The sequence below is a fragment of the Phalaenopsis equestris genome, unplaced genomic scaffold (assembly GCF_001263595.1).
Source record: "Phalaenopsis equestris unplaced genomic scaffold, ASM126359v1 Scaffold000002, whole genome shotgun sequence".
Lineage (NCBI taxonomy): Eukaryota > Viridiplantae > Streptophyta > Magnoliopsida > Asparagales > Orchidaceae > Phalaenopsis > Phalaenopsis equestris.
In genome coordinates this window covers 75,965,132-75,982,487 of record NW_018164444.1, presented here as the reverse complement: position 1 = coordinate 75,982,487, position 17,356 = coordinate 75,965,132, and the positions used below count along the sequence as shown (strand labels likewise).

Genomic DNA, 17,356 nt, shown 5'->3' with positions numbered 1-17,356 from the left:
TATATATATATATATATATATATATGGTGATTTTGCCGACCCTAAAAGATAGATCTGGTTCTACCCGAGTAGAAATGTAAAAGAAAAAATTTAAAGTGTTGATTTGCAAATACATAAGAATTGGGGGATATGCATGTGAATGTCTCTTTTTCACTAATGTCTCAGATTGTATTTATGGAAAACTTACATATGCAAAATAGCATAATTCTAAATAAAAGCTGTACATTATCACATATATTTAATATATATATATGTATATATTTTGGTTAATGTGAATAAATGCCAGCTTCATTAATTTCAGGAAAGATTCAGAGCAAACCAAACAAATTGAAGAGCTGCAGAAACAAAATGATGAATTAACAAAGGAGAAGGAGCGGCTTTTGGAAGTGATGGAACTGAACATCCATTGACATGGCAACATATGACACATTTTGTTCATCTTCTGAACCAAAATTTTATTTTTTTCCCCTCACTGATCATATCCATACTTTAACTGCTGGTTCCATGGCGCTCAAGAAGATTCACATCCATACCACTCAATTATTATGTATTTACATCTTTACACATCTAACACCTAAATTTTTGATGTGATAAGAAATAAAGTTCAAGCTTGAGGGGTGCCGTTGGTGTATTTCAGATGTTAGCTCTAATTTTTCATTGATTGATTGTATCCAGAACGATTCAGTAACTATATTTATGTTTTATGTATTATGACTCATGTATTCCTTCCCTTTCTCTTTCTTAAGTTATTTAATTTTAAAGAGCTGATGTAACCAGGAAGCATTGATTTATTGAGAGTTTTCCATCATCTTATTCATTATCTGAATTTTTAATTTTTTTACATATATGCCCCCGTGCCTATGCATGAAAATATTTATTTCACTTTTTTTTAAAGTTAATTTAGTGATATTTTTGATGCGAGATGGGTGATATAAATATAAATATAAGATTTGGGTGGATATTTATGCCATCAAATGGGTGGTATGGCATGCATCCGAATGTTGCCGTGAAAAATATTACATTAGGATTCCTAATATAGCGTTACGTTCGGAAGGTGCAAATAAAAAAAATATTTATTTTAGCACGGGGAATATTTTATTTATATTATTTCACATTATTTAGGTGTTATTGTGATAGTATTTAAATGTTAATATGTTCTGAAAATATTCTTGATATTATAATAACACAATAACACATCAATATCACTACTACAATAACACCTGAATAACATGGAATAACACATAAGGAATATACTCCTATGTTACCGGGCAGGATCACAGAAAAACGCGTGTTTCTTTGAAGCCACGTGTCCGCATATGAGTAGACTCCGAACATAGCTTCACCACGCGCTCAAATTGCATTCAACCCCAACTTTTTCATGATATTTAAATAATTTATTTAAACAAAACAAGTGTACGCATCTTCATTAGTTTCAAACCAAACATGAAAAAAGAGATTAAGGGTCCGTTTGGGGCAGCTTGTGCGTTTCAGGATAAGCTGCTTCACAAAACCACCATCAAAAACAAATTTTGCATGAAAGGCAATCAAAGATCATCAAATTACCATTCCGAACCATTTTTTTAAAAAATTTACAGACCCTACGAGTGGAGTGAAATTATCAGATTATATAAGCTGAGATTAAGGCAAGCAAGCTTTATACTTTTCTTTGTGTTAACTCCATAATTAGTTCCCTTAAAGCTGCTAAAACAACATTTATGATTAAATTAAGCAGCAAATGGGAATTTAAAGAAGCATAAAAATATTATTTATAGTTCGGACCTTTTAAGGGGTTTGAAAGAAAATTTCATTCTTGAAGGGCGTTATAAATAAAAACATGGTTGGAGAAATACAGTTCTAATATAAAGTTACAGGTACAAACCATAGTTGAGAGAGATTGTAGCGCAGGAGTTAAATGCCCAGCTTAGTTACTAAATCACACAGCACAAAATTGTCTGCCAAATAGAGGCAGAGCAAAGACAGGACTGAGCTAAAATTTCTCTTCAATCATCTGCAATATTATGAAATATAATAAGGTCAGCAAATAATGTAGTTTGATTGCAAGAAAGAAATCAAAATAATCATATTGATGTGAGAAAATTTCATTTAAATATAATGCAGTCAAAAAATAACTAGAGTTAAACTTCATTGATTTCACTTTCAGACAGCTTTGTTTGGATGAATGAAGTCTTTTTGAAAAATAATAAAAAATTATTAAATTTGAGATTTGGTGAAATATAATTGGAAGATTTACATGCATACCGCTCAATTCTTATGTATTTACATATCTAGCACCTAAACTTCAATTCTTACATACATACCACCAATGCAGGGAAAGGTGTATTTCACTTTTTTTTTAATTAAAATAGTAGTATTTTTTATGTGATATGAAACAAATCTGAGCGGTATAAATGTTAAAAAAAAAAAAAGAGCGAAGTTTTGGTGTTAGATAAGTAAATGCATAGAACTTGGGTGGTATGTATGAAAATGCACCAATATGTAACACACCAACGTTGATTACAAAATTCCACAATGATCATAAAAGGGTGTGCATCATTTCCTACAACAAGGTTCTATACATGCAAAGTCTGAGTTGGATCAGACAAAGTTGAGTTTGCAGACAAAGCAAATTCAAGCTTCTTTTCTTTTCTCCCGTCTTAAAGAGATTTAAAAATGGAGTTTTGCTTCTTTAAAATCTCTCCTTAAATCCCCTCATTGAAATCAAATCATAAGTATCTCAGCAGATTTCTGCAGGTCTATTCTAAAAATATATGGTACTGAGCAAGAGGGGGCGGGGCTTAAAGCACATTTCACAGAAGCAAATCTCTTGCTCTTAATTTTTTTGTGTTTTCATAAGGTCATTCTTCTTATTTTCATTTTTACCATTGCTCTCAATAGCAAGCTTTACCCAAAAACTGATATCAGGGCAGTTTTGAATTCTAATGAGAAAACGAGGAGCAATGGCTTGATAAAAAATAGAAAACGAAAAATAAAATGCTAATAATTTGAAGTATTTGACAATACAAATCGATAACTGCATCTCTTTCTCTTGAAGCAGCCGATTACTATGTGACAAGAAAACTAACAGCCCGTTTGGGGCAGCATTTAGGGGGGCGTCGCGGCTAAGCAACGTGAATCTCTCTTGTGTGGATTCTTCGATGCGGTTGCTTATAGGAACAAGCCGAAGGAAATGCGGCCCGTGTTTCTTCTCATACAAGTGACGGGGCTGCTCCTCTCCTCTCCCACAATCCTTTCTCTCTCTTATCTTGCCCTAACGCCTGCAATCCTCTCCGGGCTGCTTCTCTCGCGATATTTGCCCTAACACCCCTCTTTCTCAATCTCTCGCGATCTCACGAATAGTATTGTGCCTCTTTCTCAATCTCTCATGATCTCACGAATAGTGTTGTGCCTCTCTCTCTCTCTCTCTCATTTCTCTGGATTAATCGTTGCGGTGAGTTCTCCTCTCCCTCTCCTTCTTCTCTCTCTGCTATGCAGCTAAACCCTAAACCCTAAACCTCTGGATTAATTGTTGTGGTGAGTTCTCCTCTCCCTCTCCTTCTTCTCTCTCTGCTATGCAGCTAAACCCTAAACCCTAAACCTCTGGATTAATTGTTGTGGTGAGTTCTCCTCTCTCTCTCCTTCTCTCTCTGCTATGCGGCTTTGTTTGGACCTTTTGATTAGTGTGTGACAGTTCTTCATCGTGCGGTAATTTTTTATTGAAGTTCATTTGAGTTGTGGTTCCTATTCACGTTGGGTAATCTTTACCTTAAATATGGTCTTATTTTTTATTTTGAAAATGTTTAATGTTCTTATTTTTTATTTGAAAATGTGTATGCGCCCAAGTTTTTTGTGATTTCCTCTTTGCGGTGGTTCCTCTGGGTGTAGTTTTTCTTCGTGCTAATTAATAATTACCCTCATTATGGTGTGGCTTTTGATTTTGCTAATGCCTTTGTGCCTAAGAAATGGTAAGTTCCTTTGTGTAGTAATTCCTCTTAGTGTTGAGCATTACCTACCTTGGGGTTCTCTGTGCTCGAAAATTGTGATTTTTAATTTTATAAATACTTATGCTTCGTTGGTTTCGGTTGAAGTTGAATTTTGGAATTTTTTGGAATCTCACGTGCAACGACTTGGAAATCAGTGTTGGTTTTTTGTTAATGTTGGATTTCGATTTTATGTTCTCTTTTATGTTCTTGATTTAGAGTGAAAATACGTGCAAAGAGGTGTCTTTTGGTTGATGGTGGATTATAGTTTTCTATTAGCTCAATCATTGTACCTTTGGTTGATGTTGGATTGTGGTGTTGATGTGGTGGATGTGGAGGTGGATGTGTTTGTGTTGAAGGATGTAGAGATGGTGTTGTAGGGCGATTGGTGTGTGAATGTGGATTTGAAGGTGGAGGTGGTGGTGTAGGGTGGTTGTTATGTGGATATGCATGTATTGGTGAATATGTTTGTGTGTGGGTGAGGTGGTGGTGGTTGACGTGTGTGTGGATGTGTTAGTGATGATGGATGTGTTGGTGTGTGGTTGTGTTTGTGTTGATGTATGTGTTGGCAGATATAGAGGAGGTAGGTGTGAAGGTTTTGTTGTGTGGAATTGGTGGTATTAGTGTTGTGGACGTGTTGGTGTTGTAGAGGTCTTGTTGTGTGGAGTTGGTGGTAATAGCGTTTTGGATGTGTTGTGTGGAAGTGATTGTAGTGTTGTTGTGGATGTGTTGGTGTTTTCATGTGTGATTGTGTAGAGATGATGGAGTGGTGCTCTTAATATGTTGGTGTGAAAAGGCATTGCTAATGATTTGTGACATTTCTTTTTCTTATTTGTGTAGTATTTTTTGCACCTATAATTTATCTTGATTAGTTATTTTTATGCTAGTATACACAATGGTTAAGATTAAAGAGGTCGGTTCATCTGCAATGTGGCATAATGATACAAAAAAAACATTTTGAGGCATTAGCCTCAAGGAGGTCGAATGGGAAATAGACTAACAACTTATTTCAACAAAGAGAGTTGGCAAAATATTACTAAAAAATTCAATGAAAGTAAAGATAGAGAGCGCGATAGAATGCAATCAAAAAACAAATGGGATCATCTAAAAAAAAATTATTAATTTTGGAAAGAAATGAAGCAAGAATACACAGGCTTGGTTGAGATCCATAAAACGAACAATTGACATTTATGAAGAGTAGTGGGCATAAAACTGGCAGCGAGCTATTTTGAAACGTCCACTGCTTTTGTTAACTTTTATTTTTTTTCAAATCCATCAACACATCATATGAATTTGTAGGTGGTATCAGCTGCAAAGAAATTTAAATATAGTTGAATCAATCCTGAGCTGGAAGAGAAGTTAGATCGTATGTTTGATAGTGTTGTGGCAATGAGCAATAATGCATATGCCCAAAGAGACAGGATTTTGTGACATCTCTGAAAATTTGGTAGTTGAACACACGAGTGATTCTAATGAAGACCCCAGCCCGAACCTCCACTAAGTTGAGTACACTAGCCAGTTAAAGCGTCCCCGGATTGAGAAAAAGAAAAAAATAAAGTTGCTTTCATTAGAACTCAGATTTTACAGTTGATCGCTTAATGCACCAATTACCCCGGCTACCACAAGCAACTTATGTTCAGCCGATTATGAATTCTGTAGGAAACTTCAAAAATTTATGAGGGCATGTTGTTGTATATGTTTTCGATGAAGTTTCTTAAAGACCCGACCCAAAGAGTGTTTTTCATGACGATCACTCATGATTTTAGAATACATTATTTACTTTATTTTCAAATGCAAAGTGACACTTGAGGGACAACTAATTTTCTTTATATTCTTGTGGGGCATTTTACATTTCTTGCTTCATTAGACATTTTTATTTGCTTATGATTTTTTGCTTTCTTCCATCAGGATGGTGTTAAATTTGATTTGCAATTTCATTTTTCATCGTAATGTCTTTTGTTTCCTTTCTCTAATTTTATTTTTAAGATGGTTTTGTTCATAAATATTATATGATTTTAGATAATTCGTTAATACTTATGTATTAGCTACTTCGAAATGAAGTTTCTTAAAGACCTGACCCAAAGAGTGTTTTTCATGACGATCACTCATGATTTTAGAGTACATTAGAGTACATTATTTACTTTATTTTCATATGAAAAGTGACACTTGAGGACAACTAATTTTCTTTATACTCTTGTGGGGCATTTTACATTTCGTGCTTCATTAGACATTTTTATTTGCTTATGATTTTTTTCTTTTTCGATCGGGATGATGTTAAATTTGATTTGCAATTTCATTTTTCATCGTTATGTCTTTTGTTTTCTCTCTAATTTTATTTTTAAGCTGGTTTTGTTCATAAATATTATATTATTGTAGATAATTCGTTAATACTTATGTATTAGCTACTTCGACATCGAATTACATGGAAGCAAATAGAGAGACGCAGAAGGAGAGTTGCAGTTGCAGTGTATTTGATGTAAGTGTATTATAACTTGTACATAGAGCGCTCCACTTAAAAAATATTATCATACGTTGGTGATAGATGTGTTAGGGATTTGCTTGGGGTTATCTAACAAGATTTAGCAGTATGTTCCGCATGACAGACGATATTACCAATATGTTAGAGGAACTACATAGAAAGCATGAACGTCATAGCTCCACCAGGACAACTTCACGAGAGGTGTTAAAATAACAATCTACATATTATTATAGAATGAATCAATGCGATGAGCTATGAAATAATTTTAGCACTTCTAAAAAAATTTGTAGATATTTCTCAGTAAAGTTGAATGCACTTATCAGTTTTTCATCATAAGTTATAAAGTCAACGAACCCTACATTTGAACGAATTCCCGCAGAGATTTCGCACGATGAGCGGTATGTTATATTTTCAGGTAATTACTCTTATTTATTACATTCAATTTTCAAAATAAATATAGTAAATAAGTTATCCTTCTTTATCTTCTTAGAATTGTATTGAATAAATCAATAGAACACACGTGGATGCATGCGTTTCAAATAATCAGAAGATCGCATTTATCGGCTGTTGTAGGTCATCGAAGTAGAATATCATAGTTGTATATGACTTCAATGTGCGTTTCACCTTTCTCATGACCGGTTGAAAGAGCAGTACACATGACAATCAAATTTTTAAATTTACAACACGGAATATAAAATACAACTTTTCGCATCTACCCATAGGTTTGCTTGATGAATATCCATTGCAACAATAATCATTCACATCAGGTAAATATTATTTGGTCCGTGATGAATATTAGTTACAACAAGAGTATATGAAACTATATTGATACAAGATACCACATAGACTTTGAAAGAGAATGCAATATCACACGAGACAGAAGAAAAATGTTCAACAAAAAACGCTCCTCATTACGCGGTGTCATTAAGAAAATTTTTGGAGTTTGGAAAGATAAATGAGTTATACATTGTGATATACCAAATTATTTGTTTCCCAAGTAAGTGCACATCACGATACATCGGTGTTAAATATAAGGGTATGTGTTTTTAAGCCTTCAGAAAAGTTGAGCTCGAGGATTTTCGGTACCTCCAGAGGATTTCACTGTTAATGCAGATTATAATGTTCCCTACTTACTTCGAGGTAGCAACATAACTATGAGAAACAGATTTACAAGTGTCCGAAAAGAATAACAAAAAACTGTGATTATTTTAGTTGGACAAATGGACTGAAAAATTCCATCAGTGAGAATGATCGGGCGTGGAGAATTTCCCTGGAGAACGATTTATCTCGTAAAATACATCGTCTGCAATGATATTGTTATTTTATTAATTATTATTTTAATAGTTTTTTTCTTACTTTTGATAGTCATTCAACTCATTGTTTAGTGACGTGTTAATATTTATTTTGTAATGTTCTGTACTCGATATTTGCTTTCATATTTGGAATGCACTGGTATGAATAGTTATGTTATAAACAACATTACAACTAAGAGATATAATAATCATTTGTTCAGAAATAACCGCAGCACAACTGTTTTCAAATTACAAAAAACAAACAGACAATCATCTTATCCGCAACAGCTTCTTGCTACAGCTGTTGCGTAGCAGCTTACTAATAAGTTGCAGCTGCCCCAAATAAACCCTAAAATCCTACATGGATAAGAATTGGTAGTCATTTCTTGCACTAATAAAGAATGCTTTCTTCATCAAATTGTGCAATAAGATCATAATTCTCGTGATAAAAGCTCAGTTATACACATATGTAAAGCCTTTGAATGTGAATAAAAATATCTAATGAGATAAGAAAAATCTTAAGATGGATGAATGCACGTTCACAATAAAGCACCTCAACAAGTTTAACTTGATCACAAGTCATGCATAGTCAAATGATATAATTTTGACAACAAACTTCAAGCATTAAACTTATTATAGTACAATAAGCTCAAGCTAGTCTACAAAGCTAAAAGTTAATCATGTCAATGATTTTATCTTAAACAAGAAATCAAGAGGCAAAAATTATGTGAAAAATCCTTTGCTCCTTCGAATCTAATTATTAGAAAAAGAAATTCATAGGTAGGCAATAATGAAAGTATATCCAAATCTCAAATAAGGAGTCAATCCAAAGGTCATAGCAACGTGACAAGATTGGCAGCATGAAAAGATGATCAGTAGGAAAAAAGGATAAATATAATACAAAATGGAAAGATCATTGATGAATCAGTGAAAGCTATGTATGTATATATATTATATATATATATATATAATGGTCCACGGATCATAAACTCTTGACTCTTCTGAAAGAAATTTTTGGAATGTTCATCTTGTTTAAGAAGAGCTCTTAATTATTGTGAAAGCTAATTATATGAAAATCAAGATAAAAATTAGGATTATATGAAAACTATATAATGCGAGCCTTATTCCTAATTGGATCGAAAACAAATCTCAATTAAAGAGCTAGATAAAGGAGGTTTCATCACTACCTATTATATTAATATAGTTAAATGGTGATTAGAAGCTCCATTCTGCTAACACAGAGAGGAAAGATGGCACTCTGTGACTTAAAATATTCAAACAATGGGTGGACTGATATGCTAACTCCAATATGTGATCTGTGAGAAAGGGATAGGGATACACATTCAAAAAATTAACTTCTAAATTTGAAGTCTATGGATTTTAGTTTATGTCGGGATTGCATTTGACTTAAATAAATTTCAAGATTAAGAAGTTGGAGCTTATAACACTGATTGATTCCAGTACTTCACTTTGTCAATGAATCCACCAAATGGTTATGAGTTTACTTTTTTAAGAAATAAATTTAATGTGTTTACTTCAAGAGATGAAGTAAAACAGAGAATGGGTTTGATGTGAAAATACTGTCTAAAACAAAAGAAAAACAAAAATAATACAATAAGAAATTAAGAGAATTTTGTTCGGCTGGTTGTATATGTATGGAGAGGACAAATTCAGAACACTGCAGCAGGACAGAGTTGTGCAGTGTTGAACAAAACTCTAAATAAAATCATGGGATTGCATAAACTTCCTCCCAAGTTATAAGTTACTCGAAGAACAGTGATTAGAAGAAATATAACCCCTTCTCATTTAAAGCTTGCTTGATATCTTTCAATTGTGCATGTAAAATCAACTAGGTGTTACTTCGCTGGATATGAAGTTGATAATCTTAAGGCCCGTTTGGCATCATTTTTCCTTCTTTTTTTTTTTTGTTCTTGGAAAGAAGTTTGGTTTTTTATATAATTTTATTTTTTTAAAAAAATCAAGTTGTATTTAAAAAAAACCTCAAAACATCTAAAAATTTTTTTGAGTGTTTTTTAAAAATAACTATTTTAATCAAACATGTTTTGATTTTAATCAAACATGTTTTGATTTTAATCAAAAACATTTAAAAAACAAAACAAAATAACAAATAAAAAATAAAAGTGATCACAAACAACACCTTAGCTATTGATTTTGAGATAATTAAAATTGGAAGATTGTTAAGAGTGGGGATGCAAAATTTAATGGAACCGTTATGTATAAAGTTAGGTTTCACAGAGCAAAAAGATATGTCCATGCAAAAGCAACTTCAACAAATAAAGTAAATCTCAATCGTCCCTTTTTGGGTGTGTTTTCTTAGAGTTATTTTTCATATTTTTGTTAAAGCGCATCAATGTTTACTCAAATAGATGGCATTTTAATATGTTAAATTTCGTCCATGCAATAACAGGTAATGCCAAGAGCATGTCATGCAATAGTATCGTACTTAACTGAGTAAAAATGACAAAATCTGTCTTTAACCCATTTAGAAATTTAGTTGGTCATGTCTTACCTTAAGGCAGCCTTCTACTTGAAATAGCAATTTTACATGCACGGTACTCAGTAGAGATAGCTTAAAAAATGAATAAAGTGTCCAAATAATCCCTTCATTATTGACATGGGATCATTATTTTAGACACAGAGGCTATAAAAATGCCAATTGTGGGGACTTTTCTTCTATATACTCTGAGACTAAAATGACCCCACAGCAAAGAGTTAGGGGACTATTTTGCCATTTTTATCCTTAAAAAATACATGTTAAATGGCATGATGCTTACTTTTAAATTAATCAATCTAATTATTAGGAGCTTACTTTTAAAGGAAATGTACTTACATAGCACATAATTCATACATATTTACATATCTCACACCTAAACTTGTATATTTACATATATAGCACTTTGGTTTTTTAAACATATGCCATAAAATGTGTATTTTACTTTTAAGAGTGATAATCGTGTTGTTTTTGAGTGCTATGTGTGTATAAAAGTTTAGGAGTGAGATACACAAATAGATAAGAATTGTGTGCTAGGTATGTAAACGCTCGACATTTAATAGGTTCGGCGGCGCTGTAGATTTAACTAGTTAAATATAATGGAGCACGCACCATTTGGCGAACAACAAGTAGTGGTGGAGAAGTCCGAAGAAGCCATTGGGATCGACATCGAGAGCTGAGTGGCAGAGAAGGTATTGCGCTCCGAATGCTCGTCTTTCAAGTCCAGCCATGATTCCCTCGCCTTAGACCACTCATTGAAAGCAGTCCCGAGACCTTGAAACTCTAGCTTCCCTGGTTCGGTTAAGCCAAAATCACTTTTAAAGTAGGAATTCAGCTGTTCCTGATGTTTTGGGACTGATCTCATTGTTTCTTCATTCAGATTTTGCATTTCATGAAGCTGAGATGAATAATGGCCATAAAGATTACTATCTTTTCCTTTTGATATTAGGCCCCATGAGTTGTTTGGTGAAGAATTTATGCTAAGGCCAGTTTGTGTGTTTCGAGGATACTCTGAGAAGAAGTTGTGCTTATCCATGTCAATCTTAGCTCCATGAAGGTACCTGTAGTTTCCAGTGAAAAGCAAGGTTAAAAGAAAAGGGGTGCTTACATATATACGACACAATTCTTATGTATTATCATATCTAACACCTAAACATTCATATTTATGTGTATAGCACTAAAATCTTTAACATCGTATCATAAATGTCAGCATCATTGTCTTTTTAAAAGTGAAATAGGCCCTTTTATGCATAGGTTAGGACACCAGGGTCTTATATGTGTAAATATCAATTTTGGATGTTAGATATGATAATACATGAGAATTGGGATGTATGTATGCAAATTTTCAATAAAAAAAAAAAAGTAGTTTTTAAGATTAATCCCACTACCTAACATCAAGAAAAAAAAATAGTTTTTAAGATTAATCCCACTACCTAACATCAAGCTCAAACTAAGAAGCACAATGCACTCATGAAAAGCTGATGAAGACTCTACTCAAAGAAACTATAGAGTTAATGGTAAAACCAAAGTGGTTCAAATTTGGCGAGTTGAACGAGCTTGAAAAAATGAGAAAATAAAGGACTAAAATGGGCATTTACAAAATTTTGGGACCATTTTTTGTCGTTTACTCAATTATTTAATAAGATACTTTAAGGTGTTAGAATCTGATGCAAGTGCTTGAGCTTAATTGAAAAGATGATTATTAATATTTCAAACACAAAAATGGATCATTTTACATGATGATATTTAGGCACTAGGTATTTGAAAAGAGAATTTGAATGTAGATTAAGAAATATGCTAGATCAGGCATATGAATAAAATCTTAAACTTCTAGAATAGTAAAAGATAAGAAGATGAATGTGATAGACAAGAGGAATACTAAAAATTAAATAAGAAAATGAATGATAAGAAGATGGGAAATATGGTAACAAAAATTAGATTATCCCCGTAATACACATACACAAACCTTGAGTAGATTAATATACCGGTTTAAGATAATCCATTAACCAATCTGTTGAACTTCGAATGCAATGGAATTTAATAACTATTAAATTCCCCAATTAATTTAATGTGTATATCACTTCAGAAATATATGCCTTGTTCAAGCTGAGTTATAATTTATATAATTATTTCATTTTTAACGTCCCTCTTAGCTCAAGCGCATGCCTAGGCAAACGAATAGTGTGTCTATATACACACATATCAATATATAACTATCAACAATGCTTCACTCCCAAATAAATCCATACTTAAGTTTAAGATTTTTTCAATAACTGTGTCCAAAGTTGATGTAGATATATGACCAAATCTTTTTAATTGGGCCGTATAAACTTTGAACACGGAAAAAAGAGGACATTTACATAGAAACCACACAATTATCATGTATTTATATATCCAACACCTGAAGATTAATCTTTCATGCATACTACTCAAAACTTTAACATCACAACAAAAACACTATCTCCACTATCCTTTTAAAAATGAAATACACATTTTCATGCATAGGTTTATGGCACCAAGGTGTTATAAATGCAAATATCAAACTTTAGTGTTAGATATGAAAATACATAAGAATTGTGGTATGCATGTAAATTCACCCCACCACCACTCCTCTCCCAAAAAAACAACTATTTGGAAGTGTGAATGTATTTTGGGAATAGCATTACTCTATTACTATGAATCCATTTGTTCGTTTTACATTCTTATATGACTTCCCATATATGATTTTCTTTCATTTTAGACAGGAAATACAGCCGAACTTTGTCAGTCATTTCCTGAATCATTAATCATCTTTATTTCAGAAATAAGCTTCCACCAAAATCTTCTCATGAGAGGAATCCAAAGTGAAAGAAACCAAAGTATAAAGCCAAACATTTTGCCTCCCTTCTTTATTACAGTAAGTAATTCTAATATCAAGATGTTGATTACAAAAGGGGCATTTATATACATACCATTCATACCATCCAATTCCTATGTATTTACATATCTAACACCTAAACTTTTCATTTTACAATGATACCACCCAGATCATTTATATCACATCAAAAACACCACTATTTTAACATTTAAAAAGTGAAATACAGCTTTTCATGCACAGGAAAGGTAACCTATAAATAAAAATTAAAGTTTAAATGTTAGACATGTAAATACATAAGAATAGAGTGACATGTGTAAATCTTCCAAATAAAAAAATTACAAATGGTGAAAATTAACCTGTAGTCTTTGCCATTCATTCCATAATGTTGAGAATTAGAAGCGCCTGCAGCAGCCATGGCAGATTGCATTGCAATGTTTTCGAAGTTTCCGCTGCTCCCTAAAGCCACGTGAGAAGCTGAAGTCGAAGAAGATGACAAATGTGACTGAGACTGCTGCGGGGAGACGCCGCTTTTGGATTCCACATGCTTTCTTGAACGGTTGCGACTGCGGTGCATGTGCCGCTCGCAATACTTGGAGTCGGGGTGCGCATCCTTAGAGCACCGCCACTTCTTTCCGTCGGTCCGCCTGCACCGCCCCGGCTCCGGATCGAGCTTCTTGCCGTAATACGAAAAATAGCCCACCGGACTTGAATCTATCGGTTTTTTTTATTGGTCAATAAATAAAAAGATGTGAGCTCAAACACAACAATAAACTACAAAAAGATTACTTAGAAAAGAGTAAAACATCCACTAACCTATATTAGAAAGGGATAAAACTACCACTGACAGTTTCTAACCTAAACATAACCAAGCTGACATTGCAGTTTAAATCAACCCAAAAAGAAACCCTAGACTATATCAAAGTGTAAATTTACATTGCCGTCTGAATAGAACTCTAATCTGAGCATCCTGTTATCTTAATAGCACTGCTAGAGATGGCCGCAGCCGCTTGGAGAAATCGTAACCACAAAATGTAAATTAAATAAAACGTAATAAAAAAGCTCAAAGGAAAAATAGCAGCAGATTAAAACCTTAGCACTACTTCCACCCAAAAGCAAGTAACCCTAGACAGCATCGAAGCAAAAGGATAAAATGCTCAACAGATTTGGATGTTAGAGCGAGAAAGAGAGGCGAAAGTTTACTCGCGGTATAGTGATGGTAGAACCGAGACGGCAAGGCCTCCAAACTTCGTTGGATGGGGATCAGAAGATCCGGAGGCACTGGCACTCCAGCTACCAGATACTTAAAGATCAGCGCCTGGTGCTCCAGTTCCCGCCATTGCGCCGCAGTGAACGGTTGCCGCCATCCCATTTCCGCCGCAACCGCCGTCGACAAGCTGCATCCACCCCTTTCCCGCCGATCCCGCCGCAGCCGTGCTACTCATCTCTTCGATTGCAGGAAGAAGAGCAGAAGAAGAAGAAAGGAGGAGAGTGAGAGGAAACAAAGAATGAGATGAGAAGAAGAAGAAGATATATGTGAGCTCGGGAGAGCTAGGGCGCGGGAGTGAAGCTTAGGTTTACACTAGCCACTCGCAGAAAGCGGCGGCCATTGCGGCGGTGAAGTGAGTGGGGTGGATTGGGGCGGCGAGGGTGGCTGAGCAATTTATAGCAAAAAGACAGGGGTAGTTTCGGAACTCAGTAAAAATATGTTGGGCAATCCTCGTGCACTTGCCGCTGGCCCGCTGTTTGGTCTCCCGCAGGGGATCCTTGGTATCATTAATGTTGAGGGATGGAATTCAAATCTAAAATAATCTAAAGATATCTATATATAAATTATCCAATTTTTTATATAAACTTATTTATTTTTAGCTTTAAATTGACTGTTATTTTGACTGATATTATATCTATTAAAAAATGCATTAAAATTGATTATTTTTACTATGAATATTTATTTTAACAAATGGTTTCAATCATTTTTTTTTGCATTAAAAAGCTTATGCTATTTCAATTTTTAACTTTCTCACTATAAATCATTTCCCAGTCTAAAAAAATGGAAGAACTACAATAAAAAGATCAAACATGAGGTCTAGCGAACAAGGTGGTCAGAACAAAACCTTTGCAAGATTTTCAACCGGTTGTTGTTGAATGCAAAAATCTTAAGCAACAATCTTTGAATACAATGATATGAAAAGAAAAAAGTGAAGAATATTAGTAATCATTTGAACCTCGATAACAAATAGCTTTATTCGAAGTACTTGTTTGTGCTAGTCATGATTCCTTTTTTGTCTAGAGAGTTTGTCACACATCATATATTTGATTTTATACAAAAATCGTAGAGATAGTTCTGATGCTTTTGACATAATTTTTGTTACTTTTTTGTTATTTCTCTCTATCTCCAAAGGTGATAACTCATGCAATGGATAGATAGTAGGTAAATTTTTTTCACATCATTAGATGTGTCAGCCACCCTCCAAATATGATCTAAAATCTACGAAAAGATGAGTTGAGAATAAACGATATAAGTCACAGTTAGCCATCATTTCAAAATGTCATTGTAGAATGAACATCATAATAAAACTTGGTTAATGGTTTCATGATTGCTATCACAAAACACAATTATCTTCAAAAAGGATGTTTTTGAACCAATGATTGTCAATGGTCTCAGAAGCATCGAGAACAACTAGCTATGAATAAATAAAAATCACAAAGCAAACCTTTTTGTACCATATATATATGGACTAGCCACCTTGCAGGTAAGAACAGTTACGGTGTGTAACAAACATATTTAAAGTTGGCTTATCATGTCTTCTCCAAAAAACAAAAAAAAAATTCCTTCATTCCTTCATATGTTTATGAGTTTGAATATTTAGAATGTTAGTCATTACTAGTTAGCTGAGATAAGGGAATCATGACATTTAGCTCAACGTGAGGGGGAGAAGAGAAAATATCAAGAAATTTATCTCCAAGAATGAAGAATCTCGCAAAAACTTCTATTGCTGACCCAGAGATTCCAGAAAATGGAGATGTCAAAATTTTTCAATAGAGATAAAGAAAGATGATGCCTCATAATAGCAATAACAATGATGTCACAAAAATTCTTCTAAGAGATAAGACCAGCTGTCTAATGATGTTTTCATATTGAAGTATACCTTTCTTAAAGCTAATTGGAGAAGTGTGTTGCTCTCAATAACTTTAAGAGTTAGCTTTGACATGAACCTAAAGGAAAAACATGAAATAGAGAGAAGTCCAAGGCTTTTATATTCCAAGACCTATAAAAGACCACCACCCGAGAATAAAAGTGTGATCTCATGATTGATAATATAAAAATAAACCACCACCCGAGAATAATAAAAGTGTGATCTCATGATTGATAATATAAAAAAATACAAATAATGTATTAGCAATTTTATATTAGAGTTTAAATTTGTGGCATGCAAAAAAAATTTCAACGATAGAGAAAAAATGAATCTTAGCTTAGGATGAAAACTCAACACTTACAAAGATTAAAAAAATAATATATTATTCACTTACACAAAAGCTAGCAAAAGGACAAGTGAGATGTCTATTACAATCAAGGTTTTCATATATATAATGGAAGTTAGAGTTATACTATTCTCCTCAATGGGAGAAGAAAATTTTATAAGAGTGAAAATACTAGCTTGCCTTTTTTTTATTATAATAAGGGCTATCAAATGATTGACTCAATTAGAGTTGACATTGTCAATTTGAAAATAGCAACTAAACAAAAATAACTAAAAAGTATTAATGGAGTAATAACAACTTTGATAAAATAATCAGGCAACAACAATGTATGATGATAATTGGGCTACAATAACACTGGTGGTAATCGAGAATTAGTGGCAGTCATTAGCTCCCAGCTCTCACTATAGATGTTTGGGAGCAAGAGTGTTGAAGAAGTGAGAGAGTGAATTTAGAGAGAGAGAGAGTGTGTGTGTGTGAGTGAGAAGACAAGTTTGTGTTATCAATACATTATTTGTGAATGCAAAAAAATTGAAAATAATGAATTTAATTATGCTTTATATCTTTCGATGTGTTATTTTTTGGGAAAATTTTAAATATGGAATTATTGAATTTAATTATATTTGATAACTTCTTAAAAAATGTTTATTTATGACATTATTACCTTATTTTGTGGTGGTCACTTGGGATAATTTTAATTATATGTGATAGTCACTTGGGATAAATTAAATTCATTATGATTTTAAATCACATTCTTACCTT

At 33.4% G+C, this 17,356-nt stretch overlaps 2 protein-coding genes across 4 annotated transcripts in view; one reads left to right on the top strand and one right to left on the bottom strand.

Moving 5' to 3' along the window:
• The window catches only part of LOC110017955, a 7,573-nt gene extending 6,829 nt beyond the window's left edge, over positions 1–744 (top strand). For all 3 annotated transcript variants that reach the window (XM_020715137.1, XM_020715136.1, XM_020715135.1), the window contains one exon: positions 302–744. In XM_020715137.1, coding sequence (XP_020570796.1) covers positions 302–410 — 109 coding nt within the window. In that variant the 3' untranslated portion in view covers positions 411–744. The remainder of the gene's footprint in view (positions 1–301) is intronic.
• A 1,082-nt stretch (positions 745–1,826) lies between these two features.
• LOC110017933 (growth-regulating factor 4-like) lies at positions 1,827–14,738 on the bottom strand. The gene is made up of 4 exons (XM_020715102.1): positions 14,318–14,738; positions 13,474–13,828; positions 10,873–11,321; positions 1,827–2,008 (listed from the first exon to the last, which is right to left on the bottom strand). Exons 1-4 carry the CDS (start codon positions 14,484–14,486, stop codon positions 2,001–2,003), a joined length of 981 nt encoding a protein of 326 aa, XP_020570761.1. The 5' UTR covers positions 14,487–14,738; the 3' UTR covers positions 1,827–2,000.
• Between the last annotated feature and the right edge of the window lie 2,618 nt (positions 14,739–17,356).